The sequence below is a fragment of the Dicentrarchus labrax genome, unplaced genomic scaffold (assembly GCF_905237075.1).
Source record: "Dicentrarchus labrax unplaced genomic scaffold, dlabrax2021, whole genome shotgun sequence".
Classification (NCBI taxonomy): domain Eukaryota; kingdom Metazoa; phylum Chordata; class Actinopteri; family Moronidae; genus Dicentrarchus; species Dicentrarchus labrax.
The window spans coordinates 2,889,345-2,911,310 of NW_026136702.1; the positions used below are offsets into that span (position 1 = coordinate 2,889,345).

Here is a 21,966-nt window from a genome sequence, read left to right on the forward strand (position 1 = left end):
TACAAACAGTCCCCCTGCAGCTGTTCCTGAGTAAATGAGGAGAATCAAACAAACAGCAACACTTTTCATCACTCGGTGTAAATGTTTGTGTTCGAGAAATCATGCCTGACACACATGCAGCACACACTGCTGCTGCAGATCCCAAAGTGGGGCCCAGGCACCTCCTGTTTGGATCCATCGATCTACTGTTTGGATCAGATGGTTTACTCCCCTTTCACTGGAAATGAGCAGTTATGTGAGAGGAATAAAAGGAATACAAGGTTTATTGATATCAGATGTTATCAACTGGGTGGCAGTGGCCTCGTGTATCTATTTGGGAAATGAAAAGTGTAGAAGCCCACGCTGGAGTTCGTCAGACCTCGGCGGGGAGGGACTTTCTGGACACTGCAACAAGTCCTGGGGCGCAAGAAGTGGATGATGAGAGTGAATGACAACAAGGCATGCAGTAGCCCAGCTCAGACAGGAGACGGATCTATACTGGATAATTAGGTGCGATTTTTTTTCATATTTCACCCACATATTTCATTCATGCTGCCGCTCGGAAATGATGTGTCGCAGTAAAGTTTATCCGGACTTTGAAAGCGCGCCGGTGGAAGTTTTCCCCACACATGCCGCGGCACCGAAAATAGTTTGGAGGACTTATTAAAACCCAGAATGGCAAAGATACATCGTTTCACACCCCTGACGCATTGCATTTCTCTCAGATTTAATCGCAGAAGTAGCGCTGAAAGTTTGCCGCTGTTGGGAACGCAGCAGGTGACCAGCGGGACAGCTCGATCCCAGGCTGGACTTTAATGTAACGGAAGGCAACGTGAAATGGTCCCGACTTGTCACAGAAGCTGGGAGGACATCACTTGAACGGATTTAAAAGAACCTCGGTCCACCATGAGAGCGCTGTGCTTGTTGTGCGTAATTGTGGGGCTGTGGGAATCGAGCCTGAGCAACAGAAACTGCCCGGACCTGATCGTTGACAGCTGTCACTGCTCTGCGGAGAGGTCCAAGGAGCTGAGCAGGCAGCACGTCCGAGTCAAAGTTGTGTGTGATGATGTGGACTTGATGGACACCCTGCAGCCCAGTTTCTTACCCAACAGAACCGTTTCCCTGTAAGTAGGTTTCACTTTCATACCACTGCCAGCTCATCCTTCCTAGAGAAACACTAAATACAGGAGCAGTATGTGTCCCAGGGGCCCCAACCACACTCGGAAAATCTCATAGATTTGAATTTTGCATTGAATCAGATAACTATTTGAGCTGGACTTCCTGTAGGACATAATAATAGTGAGAAATTCATTTTCATTTTCTGGAATTGGGATGCTGCTAGTGGATAGATTTTTTCTGGGGGGCCTTGGAGCTCTCTAAAGGGCCCCTGGAGATCCTTAAATCCCTGTTAGAGGACCTGAATTCATGGGCAAGAGCATTAAGTGTTATAAATTGATTCCACAAGGTTAAACAGCCTTGACACAATTCATCAGTGAGTCTTTTAAATGAGTTTTAGATAGGTAGCAGTACCGTGCACGTTGAATAAATCAATAGCTGCGGGTTATACTCTGCAGAATTTACAGAAATATTACAGGTACATATCGATACCCATGGATTAAAATGTCACAATAAGGTCGCTAAACTCACCTCGAATGCACTCCCATACAACAGTACAGTAAGTACACCTTAGGAAGGCCAAGAAAAACATATGACTTTAATTAGCTATGCTATGTTGCCATTGCATAAGATTAGAAACAGATATTGATTGATTTGATATAATTTAAAACCATAATTATATCCCTGTTTCTGTTAGACCTGAAACAGTTAATCATTTAATCAATTAGTCGATTGACAGAAAATTAATTGGCAACTCTGATAACTGATCAACTGTTTAATAGAATCAAACAGAAGTTCAGAGCCAAGGCCTTGTCTCCTCATTCATGTGAGAATTTACTGCTCTTCTGTGTTGTACATCCTGTTCAATGGGATATGTTTGACTTTTGGACTACTGGTCAGACAAAATGAGTCATTTCAATCAGAGAGAATTCATTTGTGAATTAACAAATATATCGAATTGATATTAAAGAGGAAGAAAGTGAAGAGGAGAAAGGTGAAAAGTCTGTGGTGATTAGACCCCATAGTGACACCAGCGTAGTTGAAGGGGTTGGTGAAGCTGTGATCAGTATAGGAAACCTCCTGATGGAGTCTACACACTGGTGGTGATGATGATGAAGGGATGAAGAGGAAGATGTGAATGTGATGAGGGTGGTACTACTGATGAGCTCAACCTGGGCGCTGGATAAGATGAACTGGAGGTGAAATGACAGCTGAAAGCAGCAGAGAGGAGAACAGATTTAAGGTTTGACAGCAGCAACATGATTGGCTGGAGGAGAATGTGGCTATGTCTGATTGGATTAAGTGAAAGAGTGAACGCTCATAGCTGATTAGAAAGGAGAGTGAGTGAATGAGGTATAATGAGAAGGTCTTCCTGATTGAACTTACGCTGAGTTACATTTGAAGACTCTGGGCTCTCAGAATAGACCAAACAAGTAAAGGAAAAAATAATCAACAGATTCATTGATAATTAAAATGGTGATTATTATAACCTTTGTTTAATTGGGTAATCTCATCAAGATCAAGATGTGTTTTTTGCGAGAAAATCTGATTACAGCAGAATGAATACACACCAGCCAGCACATACAAACAGCATCAGACCGCTCTAAAGAGTTCCAAAATGCAAGTTAGGATCATCAGATGGGATGAAATGTTTGTAATTCATTCAATTTATATAGTCCAAAAGAACTGGAATAGTGGTAGTTCTCTTCTTGACCAGTCCCCTTTACACAGTGATGAGTACGATATTTATCTTGCAGCCATACTCTCGACACTATAAGATAGTTGGTGGCAGCAACAAGTCCTTGTAAAGTCTTGCCCTTGATACTGAATCACTGATTGAAATAATAAAAAAGAAAACTACCGCTCAGTTAGTGACCCGTAGTGGTTCCCAGAACCCACGTTTGAGAGCCACCGTCCCTGCGTAAGCCTCATTGCGGCCTCACCTGTCTCGTGTTGTTACAGTGGCCACCTCTGCATAAAGCTCTCGCCTTTCACTGGCTCTTTGGGTATATCATTTGCATTGCATTCAAAGTTATTCAAACATAGATTTTGCGCCTGGACGGGGAGAGACCTCCTTTAGTATTCATCTGTGCCTCTCTTGTAGATGAAATAGCACTTCAAACCCTCGAGGGGTTGATAACTTTCCCCACGCGTCCCCCCTCTTTCTGCAGGTGCACAGATTGCTAGATTAATAGACTGTTTTATTCTTGGAAACTTGAGGTCTGCCTTCCGAGTGTAAAAGCAAATACTAAATGTAAAGGCCCTTGACAAGTTACAGCCGACCACTCATTCTGAACTAAGAGCACAGTTGATTAATGGTAGCACTTTGCTTACTGCAATTTATTTGGAGTGGTGTTTGCTTCCGTGTAGGCAGGGGGGCCTTTGTTCCTTTATTTGGAGAATGGTTAAAGGCTTTGTTTTGTTTTCAACATTCATCAAAGCAGGCTGTTTTGTAGCTTGCAGGTACTAACAAAGTTTGATTTTTAAAGTGGTCTACATAGATAAATCACACTAAGACTTGAGGTTTGCCTTAACAATATACAGTAAATAACTGGATGCATCTTGAAGCATCTCTCTCACGGAATGACACCTTTTCCTCAGTTCACGAGAAATGTGAGGTTGTGTGTGTGTGTATGCCGCTGTGTTATGATTAGACCAGTACAAATAAGCCTGTCCCTCACTCAGTTCTATTCCTTGGTGAACTAAATCCTACAGCCAAGCTCTAGCTGGCCAGGAAGCAGTTTTCCTGCGTTAGGAAATGTGACCTTTGTCAGGCTGAAGTGGCCTCCCTGCTCGCTCTTTTGTTTAGATGTGCTGTGCAAATAAACAGATATATCAGGGGAAGTATGCACATACCGAGCTCTCCCTGTAGACTGCCCCACAAATCTCCCAAATGTCTCCCCACGTGCTCTCTTCTCCTGATCTCACCACCTACGTAGACTGAGCTCCTTGCAGAGCCATTTCCTCAATGACAACTCAAGCACACTGTGTCACGTTCAAGGAACCCAGATCCAAATGCCACCTCTAATTAAAGGCACAGATTGGGCTTTGTTGCTTTTTCTTTTTGCCCTTTATTAATGTATCTATAAAATGTTTATGAGGAACGAACTCTGCGATAATGCAGTGCCATGCAAATGCCAAGAAAAACAACTTAACAAGCAAATGAAAGAACATTAGCATAAATGCGAGAGATGAAAATGAACTGTGTGCAAGAGTGTGTCAGTAACTCTCTGGGCAGCGCGGTGCCCTCGCTTAACTCCTCCGACGGTTTTCCGTATCGTCCATGTGGGGGGGGACTGGGAGTAGAGGAGTCTGGAGCTCGGCCCGACAGCTCTGTTGACCTTGGGACCTATCTGGTGTAATGGTATCAACGCTGCCGAGCAGCAGACGCACTGCCTCTCTGCAGAGGGCAGCAGCTGAAATTGCAGCCGACACCTGTCTCAGGCAGTGCTCTAACGGGAGGACTCGCTGCTTGTCCGGGGGAGAGGAGGGACAGATTGCGGAAGAGACAAGGGGATAGAGTGAAGATGGGAGATAGACATGGAGAGGCAGCGAAAGAGCCATTAGAGGAATAGAAGGAGTGACAAAGGGAATGCTGGGAAAGCGGGGATGGGAAGTGTTGGGTAAAAACGTCACTTGATAGCTGCGACTGAGGCTGATTGAAGTGATGTGACAGATTGTTTGGACGGGGAGGCCCTTGCTGCACAGTAACAGCTGATTGTAACTGAGCGTCTGAGTCTCCTCACTGCTGGAAACTGCATGCAAACAGATACACACTGTGAACTTACGTAACTGGAAACTTTCTTACAAAGTTCTTATAAAGCTGCTGCTGTTTTCCCTCCTACTGAGCTGTTGTGTTGCAACCAGACCCCGGATACATAATTTGCATATTGTTCTGACTACTTATTCTTACCTGCTGAGTGTATCTAGCCCAATGAGTGGGGTTTGAATTCAATTTTTTCCCCACAGTTGCCTAACTATCAATGAACCAGAACTCTCCAGGAGTACTATACTGTGTTATCCTTTAGTCCAACATAGGAAAATATCTGTATTAGTTAAAGTCACTTTTTTTTTAGTCTTGCAAGCAGCTAAAATGTTGCAGCAGACATTAATCCCACCAATACTCTCAATAGGAAACCTAGCTGACTAAAAGTAGGGATGACACGAGAACTGATACTTTGGTACAAAGTCAACGCCAAAGCTTTGTCAAGAACAACGTCTACCAAAACGGCTACCACACGTTGAAGATGGCAACAAGGGGCAGCTGCAGTGACGACTCAGCGTCCCATTCTGAAGATCCATGCAATTCACTGAGGGAAACTCAGGAAAACATATATAATTTAATTTTCTATAGTTTAGAATATATAAAATTATTTTTCATCATAGTTTTAATTGGCAAAATGAACCCTGGCAAACAGTGTAAAACAAAACACCAGTTATTTGCTACATTAGTGTAACAATTTATGATAGTTCCAGCTTGTAGTCAGGATTCATAAAAAGAAATGGAGCGTAAGCAGTCCTTAATAGGCATTTTGTGCTTTTTCATTTAAATCTTTTTTGAATTCTCTTAACTGTTGCAGCGCTGCAGGAGAGCTGCAGTGTTTCTGATTTACTGTACTTTCAGCTGCTGAAAGTGATCCTCTTCTGGATTTGTGCATGTTCTCTCATGGAACCATGCTAAGCTCCTCCAAAGCCTGGTTGTCTCCCGTTCGAAGGAGAGAAAACGAGGGCATTCAGTCTGGGCCAGGCTCAAATCTGGAGGTGTTTGGCATGAAGTAGCCTGCTCTGTGGGCCCTCATCATCATCATCATCCTTTCAGAGACAGACAGGAGGGGCTGTTTGCGGTGTCTAGAGGGAAATGATCAGGCTGGGGCCGTAGCTGGCTCCAAACCACTACAAGAACATGTCAGTCATCATGCGAGTGCAGAGTACAACCCAGGAGACGCCACAGGAAGCATGGCTGTAAAATAGCCATTGGGTTCTATATAATGTGCTGCTGCATTGTGGGTGGACAGTTTATGATAGCATGATCAAAGGAGTCAGATGTTAGTATTGATCTGTGTGCATCTTCATGAGCAAATGTGGCATGTCAGAACACAATTCATTATCTTGTTTCTTTTTCCTAAAATGGCTTTCTGCATACTCTCTTATTTTTTTTGTATTGCTATAAATATAATTCTGTGTATTCTCCTCTCCCCTCCTCTCATATTCACTCCCTCTCTCTTATTTTCCCTCACTGTTATTCCTCTGGGGCTTTTTTCTTGTCTGCCGAGGTGCTGTTTGTGCTCTACCCTCTTCAGAGTTCTGAGTACTTCTACATGAATATTTCATTGACGTGCACACATAGCCCGTCCATATTCTCCTGTGCATTACCTCACTGACAAACCCTGCGAGCACACACAGCATCGAGACATTCCGAGCGTAAAATGCCTTAAATGATATGTCACACATATACGTAGAGCGCTGGCTGTTAATCTAAAGAGACGTGACCAAAATGCCCCCCATACAATATGTTGTATCTGACATCTCACGCAGCGAGGAGTCATGCCAATCTCTCTGGCCCTCTGTTGCCTTCTCTCTTGCTTATCTCCAGCGATATGGAAGATTTTAGAAAAGCAAAAGGCTCATCTTTAGATGAATGCACTCTCCAATATCAGTCGTCTAAGCCCCAGAGGGCGTAATACTTTTAGATCCCAGCACTTTTCCCTCTGTGATAGCTAAAGCCAAGAACATTTGCCCTTGTGTTATCTCAAGAACCGTGAGGTCAGGACCGATCCGTAACGTTGCTGCATGTTAGAAGCTGCCAGTCTCCTTAATAAGTAGGTATTGATTTATCTCTTCTACAGCAATGGGTTAGTATTTTGTCAAGGTTTCTTCCAGGCTTCCACGTATGTGTATTGATACATCACTCAGAGATGGTGCAGGTCCACCGGCCTTCAGATTGGTTGTGAGAAAACTACTGTTCATGTGGTGTACTTTAAAGAAACAGCTGATCAGCTTTGCTTTAGACAATAATGATTCACTGATCGAGAGTTCATGACCGCTGGGGGAGAGAGGAGTCCGTAAATTCTGTTGTAGCCTTGAAACACCAAGAATGTGTCCAAACCCAGACTTACCATCTAAAAATATTAGGTAAAGATAAATATAAGTGTCTGCCAAAGATACTTCTCCGCTTTGCTATCGCTGCCTCCTCCCCACACCACTGAGTAAATACTAAAGTTACTTAAAGGGTCATAAATTTGAGAGCGCAGAGGAGGCCAACGTAGAAGCTTGTTGTCTTTTCCCTGTTTCCTGACTCATTGTAAGACAGGGTGATTAAAACCCTGATGTGTGTTGCTTCTGTTGCAGGGTGTGATCTCAGTGGGAAGCATATTAGCTCTCCTGCCTGTCTCACAGGAGCCTTGGCAGGCCTTTATCAGCACTGTGTGCTGGTGTGTGTGCACATGTGTGTGTGTGTGTGTGTGTGTGTGTGTGTGTGTGTATGCATACTGTGTTTGAATCAGGGAGTCGCTGTGTATGGGTACGGGTGTATACGTAGAAGGCTTGACATGTCATCTTGTATATTTGTCTCTCAAAATGCTACCTCACTGCACCCACATGTTGCTCGGCTCAGTCAGCGCAAGTCATTGATGCTCTGTGGTTATATCACATGATGGTGAGCTAAATACTCACTGGCCTCACCCAATACGATGTCGTTTCGGAAAAAATATCCGTAAACACGGCGTCGTTTACAGAAATATCTGCGTCCACACGGATTCACTGACAACGACCCAAAATGCTGTAGTACATATGCCAGGCCTGTATGTGGCGTTGTGACGCTGCCACACCAATACACTAAAACCAGAAAAGAAGCCATGGAGCATGCGCTGTTTACAAACAAGTAGTAGTAGTCCGCCATTGTTGTTGTTGTTATGTTGCGTCCAGCGGTGGTGGCTGAGGTTAAAGGCTAGAGAGGCGGGGCTAATACGCAAAAAAACGTTTTGCTGACTCTGGGCAATCCTGCGTTTTCAGATTTTCCCACTCTGGGACCCAAAAAATTAAGTTTTGAAAACCCGTTCCGTCTGGACTCGACTCCCGGGCAAAAAATTTTTAATAAAAAATTATTTTGAGACAGGCCCTCGATTTAATGAATCGGACACGGATCCTACTTTGCACATCTAATTTTTGCTAAACTTTTGAGCAGATAAGCATTAAAATATACAGTAAAATAACAACGATTCTGGGTACTGAAAGACACGTGATCCGAGGTTGTTTCACCAGAAATTATTATTATCCCTGTTGGCCTTGTTGGACTGCAAAAATACATAGTACCCTTTCAATTGTACAGAGGTGTTACAGAGTGATGCTTCTTTACCCTCACAGATCTTTGGCTGAGTACAGACACAGTACAGACACTTTCAGAGAGCGCATTAACCACAGCCAGAAGGTTTAATATAGAATTTTGTCAAGTTCTTCAAAGCTGATATAATCTGCTACCAGTGATGTTTCAGCTGGGGAAAGTGAGGGGCAGTGCTGCCTAGTGACATTATTTCAGTCAGTCAACTGGCGTGGAATAGAGTGTATGTGAATATATAATGTGTAGCCTCCAGCATTAATGCTTGGCATGGCTCCCCACAATGAAATATCAGGCTCAACATGTCTGGGAGTAGGGTAAACTGTCTCGCAGGCCTCGCTACATTTTTTTCCTGCATTGCTCTTGGCTAAGGAAAAAGAGCTTAAAGGACCAGTATGTAGGATTTCGTGCCATCTAGTAATGTAGTTGCAGATTGCAACCATTTGAATACAGCTCAGCCATGCAAGCATGTAGGAGAAACTATGGTGGCCACAAAAAATAAGAAAGGCCCTATCACTGTGAGACATCTAAAATGAAACCAGCTTTTGGGCTTCACCTCTAGGCAGAACTACATCTTCCATATGCCCACTTGCTTCCTGTCAAGAGAAGGAGGTTGCTGTTCTCCTTGTTTCCCCTTTTAGATATCAAAAAGAGCTCCTTTTGTGCCTTGAAGACATTCATAAGTGGCACACAATATACAAATACATTGTAAAGGTTAATTGAGCCTCCAATCTTCGGAACAATAATGTCTTTTATTAATGTGGTGATGCTACATGTATTACCAGCCAGCAAACCATTTCCATATCTATAACTTTTCAAGCCAAACTAGAAACAAAACAAACATGAAGGCAGATGTGCTTCACTGTCATGTAGAGAGCATGTGAAATTTTGTTAATACATACATCTGTAGGTAACCCCTGAAGCAATGTCTGGATCCTGTCCAAGGTCAATGTTAGTAGATATGAAATATGTTATTTTGGTTAGCTGTGTCTAGTAACTTGATCTTCTAAAATAACAGAGGGTTTGGCTGTTTGAAGAAAAGTGGCTAGAAACCTTGAGGCCAGCGGATCCAAATGTTTGTAATAGTTCACATTGTGATCTTTACTCCACTTGGTCCTCGTGATTGGTGCGTTGGATGGCGTCCATTGAAGCTATTTTTGATTCTGTTCTCCTGTAATAATATAGTCTCTGGTGCATGGCAGGGCGATGACTTTTTAGTTGGACCTCACAGAAATATCCCAGCTGTGGCGTGGAGGGAGAATGAAAGCCAGAGCTCCTGTTTTAGGGAAGAATTGATATGAATATCTCTTGCTGTGTTTAATCACTCCCACTGTAGCCTCACAGCCTGAGGACTTTTTATTTAGGGCTGCAGCTATAGATTATTTCATTATCAATAAATCTGTTCATTACTTTGTCTCTAAATTGTTTAAGAATAATGAAAAATGGCCATCACAACTCCCCAGAGCATAAGGTGAAATCTTCAAATTGCTTGTTTTGAGAAACTGCCCAGATTTTTGCTTTCATATAAGACCAAGAAATGGAGCAAATCCTCACATTTGAGAAACTGGAACCAGCAAATGTTTGGCATTAAAAATAACTTTTATTATAATCAGTCAATGATAATAGTTTTTATTTCGATTCATCACTTGATTCATTTAAAAAAAAAAAGAAAGTTATTTCTTCTTATGTCTTGACATTATTCTAAAGTCTCAAAAGACTTTCTAATATGTTCATTGGATGTACTTGGAGGTAAGAAAGAATGAGTAATAAACTACATAAGTTTGAGTTCACAAAAAGCTGAATTCACACACACACAAAAAACGCTCTCTGTCAAATGGGAGAATTGTTTAAGGGCAACATTTGCAAGATATGAACCTGTGGTCAGTTGTCTTGTAGGGATAATACGCGTCTGGCTGTGGCTCACACTGAATCACAGTAGTCAATGACATAAACCATTTGCTGCAGACCACAGAGACAATGCTGAATCTGTGCACTCCTCCCTCACTGAAAGCAGCTTATCCGCAGAGAACATAATTGATAATGTAAATAGAGAGTTGGACGGACGCCCCAGAAGTTTGCCACGGGCTGTTTACATAATGTTCGATTCTGTTTTTCCTGTGATTTCCTGGACGTTACGCAGAAGCCTGAGATAGGCATGCAGAGGTCGGCAGGCAAACGCGCACCCACAAACACACATACGCGCAGCATAGCACAGCACAGGACACGCTTGAGTTTGCACAAACAGAGGCTGCCTGTCCCTGAGTGGGACATCCGTCCACAGAGGGAGGTGTAGTGGTCTGGGCAACAGAAGGGAGACATGGGACAAAACACAGTGACAGCTATGGTATCCCATAATCTCAGTTTTGACTACCTTCACTTCATCACACCATCCATATGTGGCTTTAAAAAAAGAGCTGCTGCAGTTTTTCAGAACTGGAACTGATAGTATTTCTGAGTCCCTACAAAAAATATCTACTACTCTAAAACTGAAACTATTATGAGGGCTTTGGTTATTTTTCAATAAATCTGTGTGTGAAATATTGCAAAATTGACACGTTCAACCTTCCAAGTAGTTTCTCAGCATGTCCAGTTGACTCCATGCTGGCTTATATCTGCTGCAATTTTCTGCTCTTGGAAAGCTTTGTGTCAAGATGAATCCAAACTGACAGAACCCCAGTAGGATATTGATGTCTGGATCAACAACAATAAAAATCCATATGAATTGTTGCTTACACATATTTGCTTCCCTGTATGGCTGCCTGTAAATATTGTTGTCCATTCCCACACAGTTTAGATATTCTGATTGATTTGCGCGAAAAAGAGAGGTATATTTTGCACACTGAATTACACAAGTTTGACTCCTGTTTGCTAAACCCCATCCCTGAAGAGTGATTGTCCGATAGCAACTTCACTGGGTGTCTAAATAGTTTTGAAGGTAGTGTCTTTATTATTACCTCGGAGAACCAAAAACAAAGGTGTGAGAAATGGATTAAACAGTGTGCAAGCATTAGCATGTCCAGCCAACTTAGCATTATTTACGATGGCATGTTATAGCTAACTATTTCAGTATGTGGTGTTACAGGTTGCATTAATAAAATTCAGGACTATAACATCCCCCGCTTGGGAGACCAAGGTGCTCAATCATCAATCACCGAGAATGTGTTTTTGCACTGGACATGAAGCTTTAGCCTCAAACTTTTTCTCATTATATTATTATATTAGCAGCAAAATCCAGGTCCACCGACATGAAATCACAAACCGGCTTTTGTTTATATCTGTATGAAATGAAAGACCAATCGTTAAGAATAATACTGCGAATGTCGAGTGGGAAATCTGCCTGTGTTATGAGCTTGAGGCAGGGCTTAGGGAACAACTCATCTAATACTATTCTATGCACCTCCTGTGGTATTATATGTATTTTGTATGGGCTCTGCTGTTTTTGTTCTACGCTTGCTCAACACTGTTGTTTCCATCCTGACTGATTTGGCCACTAGTGCTTTGTAAATATGTTTAATTCTGAAATAGTTGAGATGGGATATTCTCAGAAGTTTGCCTTTGGGGCAGACCCAAGTGTAAATACAATCTTGGATGTTGACATGAATTCGCTGACACAAGTTTGTGTCCATCCTGGCCTTTTGCTGAGAGAGGACTTCCTATCTTAAATCCTGCTTTTCCTGCCAAGACAACTGTTATCCCTCTGGGGAGAGATAGGTACTTTTCCCAAAGAATATGCGTAAGCAAGCTTGTTAGATTGAGCAGCAAAATAAACTGACACAAATGAAAAATGTACACTTTGTTCACAAAGGTTTTCAGAGTATTTCTTCTTTCTCTTTTGTCCAGAAAAAGACACAATTTTCATTCTTTCTTGTGACCAAACTGACCAAATGTTTAGTTTTTTTTGTGAGTGTATGATTAGTTTGCATATCTGTTTGTGCAGTGTGTGAGTCTTCACCGTGACATTTTCAGTGTACACACTTCCGCTCAGCTCCCCTAGCAGCTTGGCCAGCAATTTGCCCGTTCAGCACAATGCATTGTGGGATCCCACTGCTTAATCCTAGGGTTAAAATTGAGTATACGTTCCCTGCAGCCATAACGAGCACTCTGTCGTCACAGAGGAGATCAGTGACACATCCCAATTACCCATCTCCCCCTAAACCTGGCCAATCACTCCCAGAACCTTGTTAAAAGACGATAGGAAGGTGGTGGAGGAGGGTCAGGAAACTGACCTTGTGCAAGAGTGTATATGTGTGTGTGTGTGGTCATGTGCTGACAAGAGATACTCCACATCACACATTCAAAAGAAGGGCTCTAGCCAGAAGATCACATGGGCATGCACAAATCCACGGCATCACAGACACAGAGCAGCCCTGCAGAGGATGATTTAAGAGCTGGCTGGAGCAATCAATATTTTAGCAGATATGAAATCCAGAAACGCCATCCAAGGTGTATTTAAAATGATGTGAATCTGGGCTGTAGAATAAGCGCAATATAAATCATTAGCCGCTTGCCCTGTTGTACTGTAGCTTACAGCTCTGTATGAAATTCTGTGTGTGTGTGTGTGTGTGTGTGTGTGTGTGTGTGTGTGTGTGTGTGTGTGTGAGGAGAGAGAAAGCAAGATTTTAGAGGATTTTACAAAGTTGAACTTTTTCACAACTAAAACCAATAGTACTGGACCGTGGCTATGAGGAGTTCAATATCTGTTATATTACAAATATTCATTGTCTCTCCTTGATTTTTAAAACCACTTGTCTAGTATTGCTACCACCACCACTACTACTACTACTACTACTACTTCCGACTACTACACAACACTGACATGTGCTATTTACATAATTAGCAACATTAGCATTCGTTTTAAGTAGTGTTACTGGTGCACAAACAATTCTCCACCAAGTCTTCTGTTGCTAAAAGCCCGGTACCCACATGCAGTGGGTTTTTATAGCTTTTATGCTGAAAACAACCTCCTTTCATGCTGATTAGAGGAGGAGTAAAAAGGCGCTAAAATGCTCCATAAACTGCAGAGTTAGATGTAATTCTGTGTGGGTTTGTCACTATGAGCAACCCCTTTCACATTACTCGTAGTTAACTGATTAAATGAGTGAGCGGCAAAATGTAAATGCAAACCAGTGAGAAGCTCTCAGAAAAAAAGTCCCAGCTCAGATAGAAATCTCTTAAATTAAACTGGTCTAACTAAAATAAATATAACAAATACTGTGCTCATGGAGGACCCCATCACCCATAGTGAGAGGCAGATGTAGACATTATATGCAACTTTGGATAATTTATGACTGCACTGAAACTGCATTCTTTTTTTCCATTTGGTTTCATTTTAGCGTAGTTATTATATGCCTTAAGTATTTAAATTTTTTTGAAAAGATTTATACGAACCCAGCTTCCCTGGCTTATAACCACACAAAGCAGTTTTTTAATCCTCATGCGGTGTACTGCACTACCTGTACTGTCCTGTTGTATCATTGTTTCCAGCAGTAACTGGCTCTAAGGTGCTTATGTCTTAGTGTGGCCAGGTTAGACTGGGCAAACATAGTGGAAGTTATTAGCTGGGTGGATGAGACTTGATCCCGCGTCACAAATGTCTCTTGCACTCTAGCAGCAGGTAACACAGGCCTTATGTGGTCTAACAAGTCACTGTGGGAGATAACATTTTATCATTCTACAAGATTTAGGTTAGGTTAAAGGTTAAAAGTTAAGTGTAAATGACTGGGGATTAAAGGGACAGTTCACCCCCAAATCAAAAATACACATTGTTCTTTTTACCTGTTAGTTTACCAATTTACCCATCTAGATTGTTTTGCTGTGAGTTGTTGAGTTTTGGAAATATCAACTGTAGAAATGTCTTTTTCAAATATAATGGAACCAGATGGTCCTCAGCTTGTGGTGCTCAAATTGCGAAAAATACATTTGAAAAACTCAACAGCCGTGTCTCTTTTCAATAATCATGACCCAGTTACTCCCTCCAGCAGTTTCATCCCAGAAAACAAGAAAAAAAAATTCTCTACCAAACTACACCTGGCAACCATAGCTGACCGTTAGCTATCTCAGTGGTGCTAGGTGAGCTAGCTAACAATAAGCACAGCCTCATAGAACGCCATTAATGTTTACAACCTGCGAGCACGAGCCTCTCGTCCATGAGTGGATGCACGCTTAGTTCTTAAATGAAACTGTTCACAACAAGGTTTGTTGATATTTTTTTTTTTTTGCTGCTTTAAACACCACAAGACGAGTGCCATCTGGTTCCATTATATTGAAGAGAAGGCTGATAGCTCCAAAACTCTGCAACTCTCACCAACTCAGTCTAAAGGGATAAATATCAGTACAGGTAAGATATAAAATATGTAGTTTTGATTTGAGGTTGGACTGTCCCTTTAAGGTATTAGGGCTTAGGGAATGAAAACTATCAACAGAAAGACCTCACAGGTACAGTAATATCAGTATAGGTTTGTGTTTATGTGATTGTATTCTTGTCTGTGTATTCACTCCAGCGTGTTAAAGTCCCAAGGCCCAGTGTGTTGAATAATGTGACAAGATTTTGTGTGTGTGTGTGTGTGTGTGTGTGTGTGTGTGTGTGTGTGTGTGTGTGTGTGTGGAAGTCCTGTCCAAGCATGACTTTTCTCTTCTTGCCAGACAAATGCAACACTTGAAGAACATATAGTTTCTCATTTCGCTGACATCATTTGTTAAAAAAAAAAGACATAGTGACGACTGTCAGTGAAATAATCCAAACTGAGGCAGTGCGTCGCCGCTGAATATTAATTCATCACTTAAAGATCCCTGTGGTGCGTTTCATTGATTTGTCTGCTGTTGTTATGTGAGCAGTGGATGATTGAATTGTGCTGAACTGGCGTTTCTTTAAGCTTTTCTATTAGGCCGATATTTTGACATGGAGGAGTGGAGCACGGGGGTGGGTTGGATCATTACCCAGCTTAACCACAAACAGCCATAAACAAGACAGAGACGTGGCCGGGATGAGCAATTTACTGCCGCAATCTCATCAGACATAAATCCTTATCTCTTGCCAACATATTGACAGTCAGAGGATAAACAATTTATCAGCCATTTGAATAAGTAATTTCCTGCAGCTCTATTTTTGTGAGATTTACAAATGTACCTCTTTCACTCGTTCTGTATGCTCACCTCGTCTTTCTCTCCCTCATATCTTTTGCCCCTAAACAGAAACCTGGGTAACAACAAGATCTCCCTGCTGAGGAACGGCTCCTTCTATGGCTTGGCTGCCCTGGAAAAACTGTGAGTACTTAAATCAAGCTCTCTTTACTGTTTTGTCCTCCCCACAGTCCTAATAGCTGTCATCACAGGAGCCGTATCGCTCTGTAGCAGGAAGGAGTCAAAAGTGGGGACATGGTGGGAATTAGGAGATCCTTGTCGGGGGTTTACCCTGCAGGATGCTTGCCAATGGTTTTCACCTTTCAGCCCTTGTGCTTAACCTCAATTGCCACAGTAAATGTCTTAAAACAGATAATATATAGCATCATATAAAGGCCTAATGCAGTGCTAGATCAAGGAGCTTCGACAGATAGACTGACTGCGCCGGGTCCATGTCAGTGAGCCCCACATCATATGCAATGTCCCAGAGGGCGATATGCCTGCAGCCTGATGATGAGCTCTATGATGGCTGCCCTGGCTCTTCCCCCCCCTGCCGCCCTGAAGTCAGCTATTGATTGCTTTCACCTCCGTCCGGCCCAGTGATCACTGCTCTTCTACCTGATGGTGACGCTGACATTGGCTGATGATGAGGAAATCAGAGAGAGGCCGAAATCACATAGAGAGGATGGCTTGATAACTCTCTCCCTTTCAGTCAATCATACTATGTATGCATGCACACTCTCACTGACACTTACAAGCACACATATTAAGCTCACACACGCACAGGCTACATCAGTGACTGCTTTGAATATTATTACAGTCAGCTGGCCCCCCGTCTCCCTGAGTACTTGACAGTTAAATTCAGATTGGAATAATGTCAGTGGAATAATTCTGCCCCTCTTCCACTCCTTTTTGGGTGGCTGTGTCGCCAGTCGACCTACAGAATGATGTCACCTGTCTCCCCGGGCCTTATTAGTGCCATTAAACCTTTCTACCGTCATCCCTCAGGCTCCAGAGTGATGGAGAGATGGATTGCAAGGCTTTTAAGGACACTCAGCCAAGGGTTTGCCGAAGCTGACCTCTTGCAGCAGCAGTTTGCGTGTCCTATCCCTTCCTTCACCTCACTCTCTGGGTACAGCCTGTCCATCCGTCCTGCCACATGCAGCATTTGGCAGAGATATGTCTGTTGCTAGCAGTTGATGCCAAGCCAGGTAGCCTCAGTGAGTTGAAAGTGGCGGCCAGCTGTTCCCTCGTCTGGCCCAGCCGACTGACTGCCGGCCTGCCCGGCTGGCTGACTGACTGGATCTGAGGGTTGCGGTGGATTGGCAGCTGATTGACAAGCTTAATAACGCGTGGGTAGGTGTTTGCACCGCTCATGCTGCAGCTGTGGGCCCTTTGGGGCAGGAATGGAAAAATGGTTATCCCAGAGCAAGTTTTTAAAATAAAGAGAAAATAGGTTCTGTTTATTAAAAGATTGGTTTGCCCAAATTACACAACATATTTTCTTATTTACTGCTGGTATCCATCCATGCAGATTTTGGTTTGATTTGTCCATTGAGATTGGCCTCCATCCAAATGTAATGGAGGTGATATGAATTAGATTTTTCAAATGAAACAAAGGCCTACAACATGCCGGCATGCTCACAATGACAATGCTAACGTGCTGATGTTGATCATGTATGTTTACTGTGTTCATCTTCGTTTAGCCTGTTTGCATGCTACCATTTAAACTGACCTCTATGTGTACCAGTGGTGCTTCCCTATAGCTACAATTTTTAAATGCAGTGAAATGCAATTCCACTTCAACTCACTGAACTGAGGTTAAGGCAGAAATCTCAGAGGCAGATGCTTGAAAGGATTCATACAACCAAAACTGTCTGTATGGTTAGATAACACTGAGGGTAAGTTTTTGATGTTTGGGTTAGCCAAACCTCACTAGGTGCTCCATCCTAATAGTGTCATCATAACCACGGCATTCAAGTCCATTGCAAAAGCACATCAGCAACTTTATCAATCCCCCAAGAAAAATGATTTTGATGTGATTTGCCTCTACAGCCCAGATAGTGTCCTCTTAATGGATCTCTGTATGTTGGATGATGGCCTGGATGTGCCCATATGGACACCAGCCCATTAACCACCATCCGCTAAACTGGGTCCCATGGGAGCAAAACAGGAACAAAGCCCATCACTGTTCTCTGGTCAGGACGCTGAATCTTGCTTTAGCCGCTTCATCATGGGTTCCCACCACAGAAGCTCTCAGTGTGTGAAGAATCTGTGTGAAACGGAGGAGGCAGTTTTCACACAGACTTTCCTGCATCACGTTTGACACTGTGGTATGAGAATTGTATTAAAAAAATATATTGCATTAAAAATACATTTCATTCTGCAAAATAAGATTCCTTTTAGTAGGCCTACATACAATATCTGCATGATCCGTATCATGTAGAATGTGTAGAGTCAGAAGAGGAAGTGCTGCAGTTCTTCTTGGAATTAAACATTTTTCACAGCTAGTGTAAAAAAAATAGAAAATGAAATTAAAGAGAAGATTGACTTTACTGTAGCACAATCCCACAAAATATAGCTCAGAATTATATATTGATATAATGATAAGGTAAAAGTACTTTCGGATTGTCAAGTGTATGCACTGCTACTGGCTACAAGCACGCTGTGTGTCTTTACAGTAGTGTTTATTTTTATTGTTATGGCGTGGATGTGACAGGAGCTTTATTCTCAGCAGACAGTCTAAATGTTTTATTTTATTTTTTTTCCATCTGACCAAAGTGTTATTTGTCTAGCCTGAGGAATTTGGAGGCAGGCTGAATAAACTGAGTGGACCTCAGCTCAGGGCAGAGACAGTATCAGGATTCAGAATGGCATCTACAATTGCTCATTCTGAAAAGTAGATGTCAGAGGTGTGAGGAGGTGTCCTTTAAAAAGTTTTGCAACTCCTGTTGTTCCCATCTTGGAGGTGACGTTTATTCAGTCTTCCTCGTGAATGTGTCTCCTCGGGAGGTGATTGATGAGGGCGTGGCAAACCGCTGAAGGACACATCCTCTGGCTGGTTGTGCATAAGAATGGATGACAGACAGGGTGAAGTCCAGACTCAGAGCAGACTGCAGGTGGGGAAAGCTCAAAGATCACATGATCATAAACCAAGCTGACCCTGATGCTATCCTCAGCAGGTCAAAGGTCAGGGGTTATTCACAGGAACAGCAGAAAAAATTAGAGTATTATGGACCTGTTGGGATCAATAATACTTGATTAAAGGTGAAGATCACTCAATCTAAGATTTTAAATACATATTTTTGTGTCACTGTCAATATTCTTCTGCCTTGAAGTCAGTGTGAAAAATAATTTGTTCTTAAACTAATGGTTCTATATTCCATTTTAGTTCCTTTACTGATAAAGACAGTACGTGTTCATTGATTTTTAACAGAGAACCCTGTAAAGGTGCTATTACTTCATATGTTTAACAGATCATATTTCTAGCTTATGTCAAAGCTACCTTTTCAATCTGTTTTAATTTCTTAACCGTTTTTTAATTATGGTGTAATTAAGTCATATTTCTATGTAAATCCTTCTTCGGCATGTGCATGCTCCACTGCAGTTTAGATATTGGAGAGCAGTTATTTAGAACTCAATGCAATGTTGAAGTATTTCAGTGCTACATTTTCCAGATTTTCATTTATTGCGTACAAGTATGGCTTGCTTTTTTTTTCTGTTTGCCTAAAAAAGGAACCTGAAGTAAGATGAAGCCTTAAATGGATCAAAGCGTAGTCTTGAAATATGAATGGTTTTATTGTTGTTTTACAGGGGACCGTTGCTGGGTCACAGCTGAGGTGAAACATGTGAGCACCATGGGTGCCGAGACGGATTGTTCCTCTGTCTCTCTCTCATTTCTTGGGGGCTGTTCAATCACAGATTGTCTCCCACAATTAAGAAAGTAGCAGATGGATGCTGGAAAGCTGATAATTTAATAGAAATGTTAACAATATTTATTTCCAGCTGGGGAGTATTTGGAGTTATTTCTTGTTTTGTTTTGCCATTTGAAAAATAGTAAGAGAGCAAGAGGCCTTGCATCAAAAGCATCTCTTGGAAGCATTTTCTTCACACTCTCCTTGAACTTTTGCTTTGTTCTGATAGAAATATCTCTCACTGATGAGAACAGTAGTTCCAAAATAGGATACAGTAGCTGAGCTGTTAACCAAGAAAGTATCTTCTTCACAGTTCAGATTTTCTTAGAGCTTTTTCTCCATCTGCTGCTTCTGTTGGTTTCATGTGGCTGTTTTAATTTTGAGTGTAGGCTGAAATGAAGGTGTCTTTACATAAATGACTAGCTTTTTTTTACTCCTTTCTCTTCCTCTAAGGCAGCAGAGAAATCTCAGAAAATCAGAGCAAATATCCCATAAGCACTGCTCATCCACCCACTAGGAATAAATTGCACTCCAGCGGTGTTGGAGAAATGTTAATCATCGCCCCAACTGGGTTCAGACTGTGGAAACGTTTAAGTGGCAAAGACTGTTTTTTTAAAAACCTGTACGATTATATAAATACTGTAAAACAAAGCATGCTAAATATTACCAGCTTTAAATTGATGAGTCTTGACTGTTTCAAATAGACTATTTGACTGGGCTATATGTCTTGCCAAGAAGGTTTAATCATTAATGTATGCCCCCCGGTCCTGTGGTGCTTACTGTATGTAATATTTCCATAATGAAAGCACACACAGAGGAAAGTTATCGCTGTTTGATGCTCTGGCAGCGGTAGCTACAAGCCTGTCACAATGCGTACACATTCAGTCTGTTTAATTGGACTGAACTGTCTGACTGTCCACCTTTTCTCCCCTCCTCAGTGAGCTTTCAACACATATTTATTTACAATCCGGTTGGTGCTTAGCTTATCTGTCTCGGTGAGTGGTGTAATTCAGAGTGTGTGGCCAGCCCCCCCCCCCAAGCATCTGCAAACTGAACCATGAATATTTAACACGTGAATAAATGGTTTTAATAAACAGATTCCACATAAGCATCAGGGTAGGTGCCAGTGTACATTACACTTAGTCTTGTTACAGACGGAGCCAGTTAGAGCTTTGTAAAGGGAGGATGAGTAAAGTAAGGAATTTGCTGCTGAATGTTTTTCAGTGGCATTGCTGTGAAAATCACCGCACTCTATCTTGGTATCTCCACTCAGGCTCAACTACTGATTATTTTCATAATCAATTAATCTCTTTTTAATGAACCAGTTAGTTTATGAAAAGTCAAAAATCAATTAGTGAAGAGTCTACAGCTGTGCTTATAGCAGCTCTGGAGACTGTACTTACGAAAATGCTATATGCTTAACTTAACATCAGCATGCTATCATGCGCACAGTTGCAGTGTTAACGTGCTGACTTTTAGCAGGCTATAATATTTACGATGAGCATTTTAGCTTAATTAATACTTTGACCTGCTGGTGGTGCTAGAAAAAAAGTCGGTAATATTTATCCTCTTGATACTAAGAATATCTGTGCAAAATTCCATAGAAATCAGTTAAATAGTTATTGAGATATTTCAGTCTGGGGCTGTGGTGGACCGACTGACATTGCCATCGGCAGAGCCACGGCACTGATGTGGATAAAGACATGCTAGAAAATACTCTCCACTTTCTAGTCTAAATATGATTTAAAAAAAACTGGATGTAGTTGTAGTCTGTGTGTGTGTGTGTGTGTGTGTGTGTGTGTTTTGTGTGTCCTCTCTGCTCTGACCTGGTCATTAGCCCTCTGATACATTTGGCATTCTTCTTGTTTACTGGAAACAAGGTGCCTTTACGTACACACATCCTGCTGTAGACACCAACATGCCACTGAGAAATATGATGCAAGTTATACTAATGAATGTATGTCATTGTCTCATTTCATTAAGTGCGCATACAATGGAATACATCACGCAGCATCACTTTCCATTTGGATGAGTGCCCAAGTGGCCGCAGCAAGCTTCAGTTTTATTTGCTTATGTACTTCATGTAGAATTTGACCTTTTGTGAATCTGATGGTATTTTGATAATTACATCAACACTGAGATCTATTTAATGAGACTGTGCATGATTAAATACTGTTTGCTATCAAAAAGAAAGCAGTGCTCTGTCTAGAGGCTGTGCCTGGAGCATGTGTGTGGTCTGGTCAGCGTTAGTGCGTGCATTTATACTCACAGTGAGTGTATGCGTGTGTTTGTGTGTGTGTGCACCTCCATATGATTGTGACTGTGTGATGTGGTCATCATCTAGATTCAGGGAGGAATCTACCCATTAGTGTCACATAGTGAGCAGGCAGATATATCCTCGGGGTCACATGCTTTGGGGGAAATTGAGCAGGCTAACGTATACTGTGCAGTTTAAATTAATCGGGAAGCACTTCAGTAGCTTTTCAAACATTAACCACAAATGTT

At 42.0% G+C, this 21,966-nt stretch overlaps 1 protein-coding gene across 1 annotated transcript in view; it reads left to right on the plus strand.

The window, feature by feature from the left end:
• The first annotated feature begins 276 nt into the window (after positions 1-276).
• LOC127379377 (adhesion G protein-coupled receptor A1) overlaps positions 277-21,966 on the plus strand; it is a 149,768-nt gene continuing 128,078 nt past the window's right edge. The window contains exons 1-2 of the mRNA XM_051428883.1: positions 277-1,103; positions 15,620-15,691. Coding sequence (XP_051284843.1) covers positions 886-1,103; positions 15,620-15,691 — 290 coding nt within the window. The 5' untranslated portion in view covers positions 277-885. The remainder of the gene's footprint in view (positions 1,104-15,619; positions 15,692-21,966) is intronic.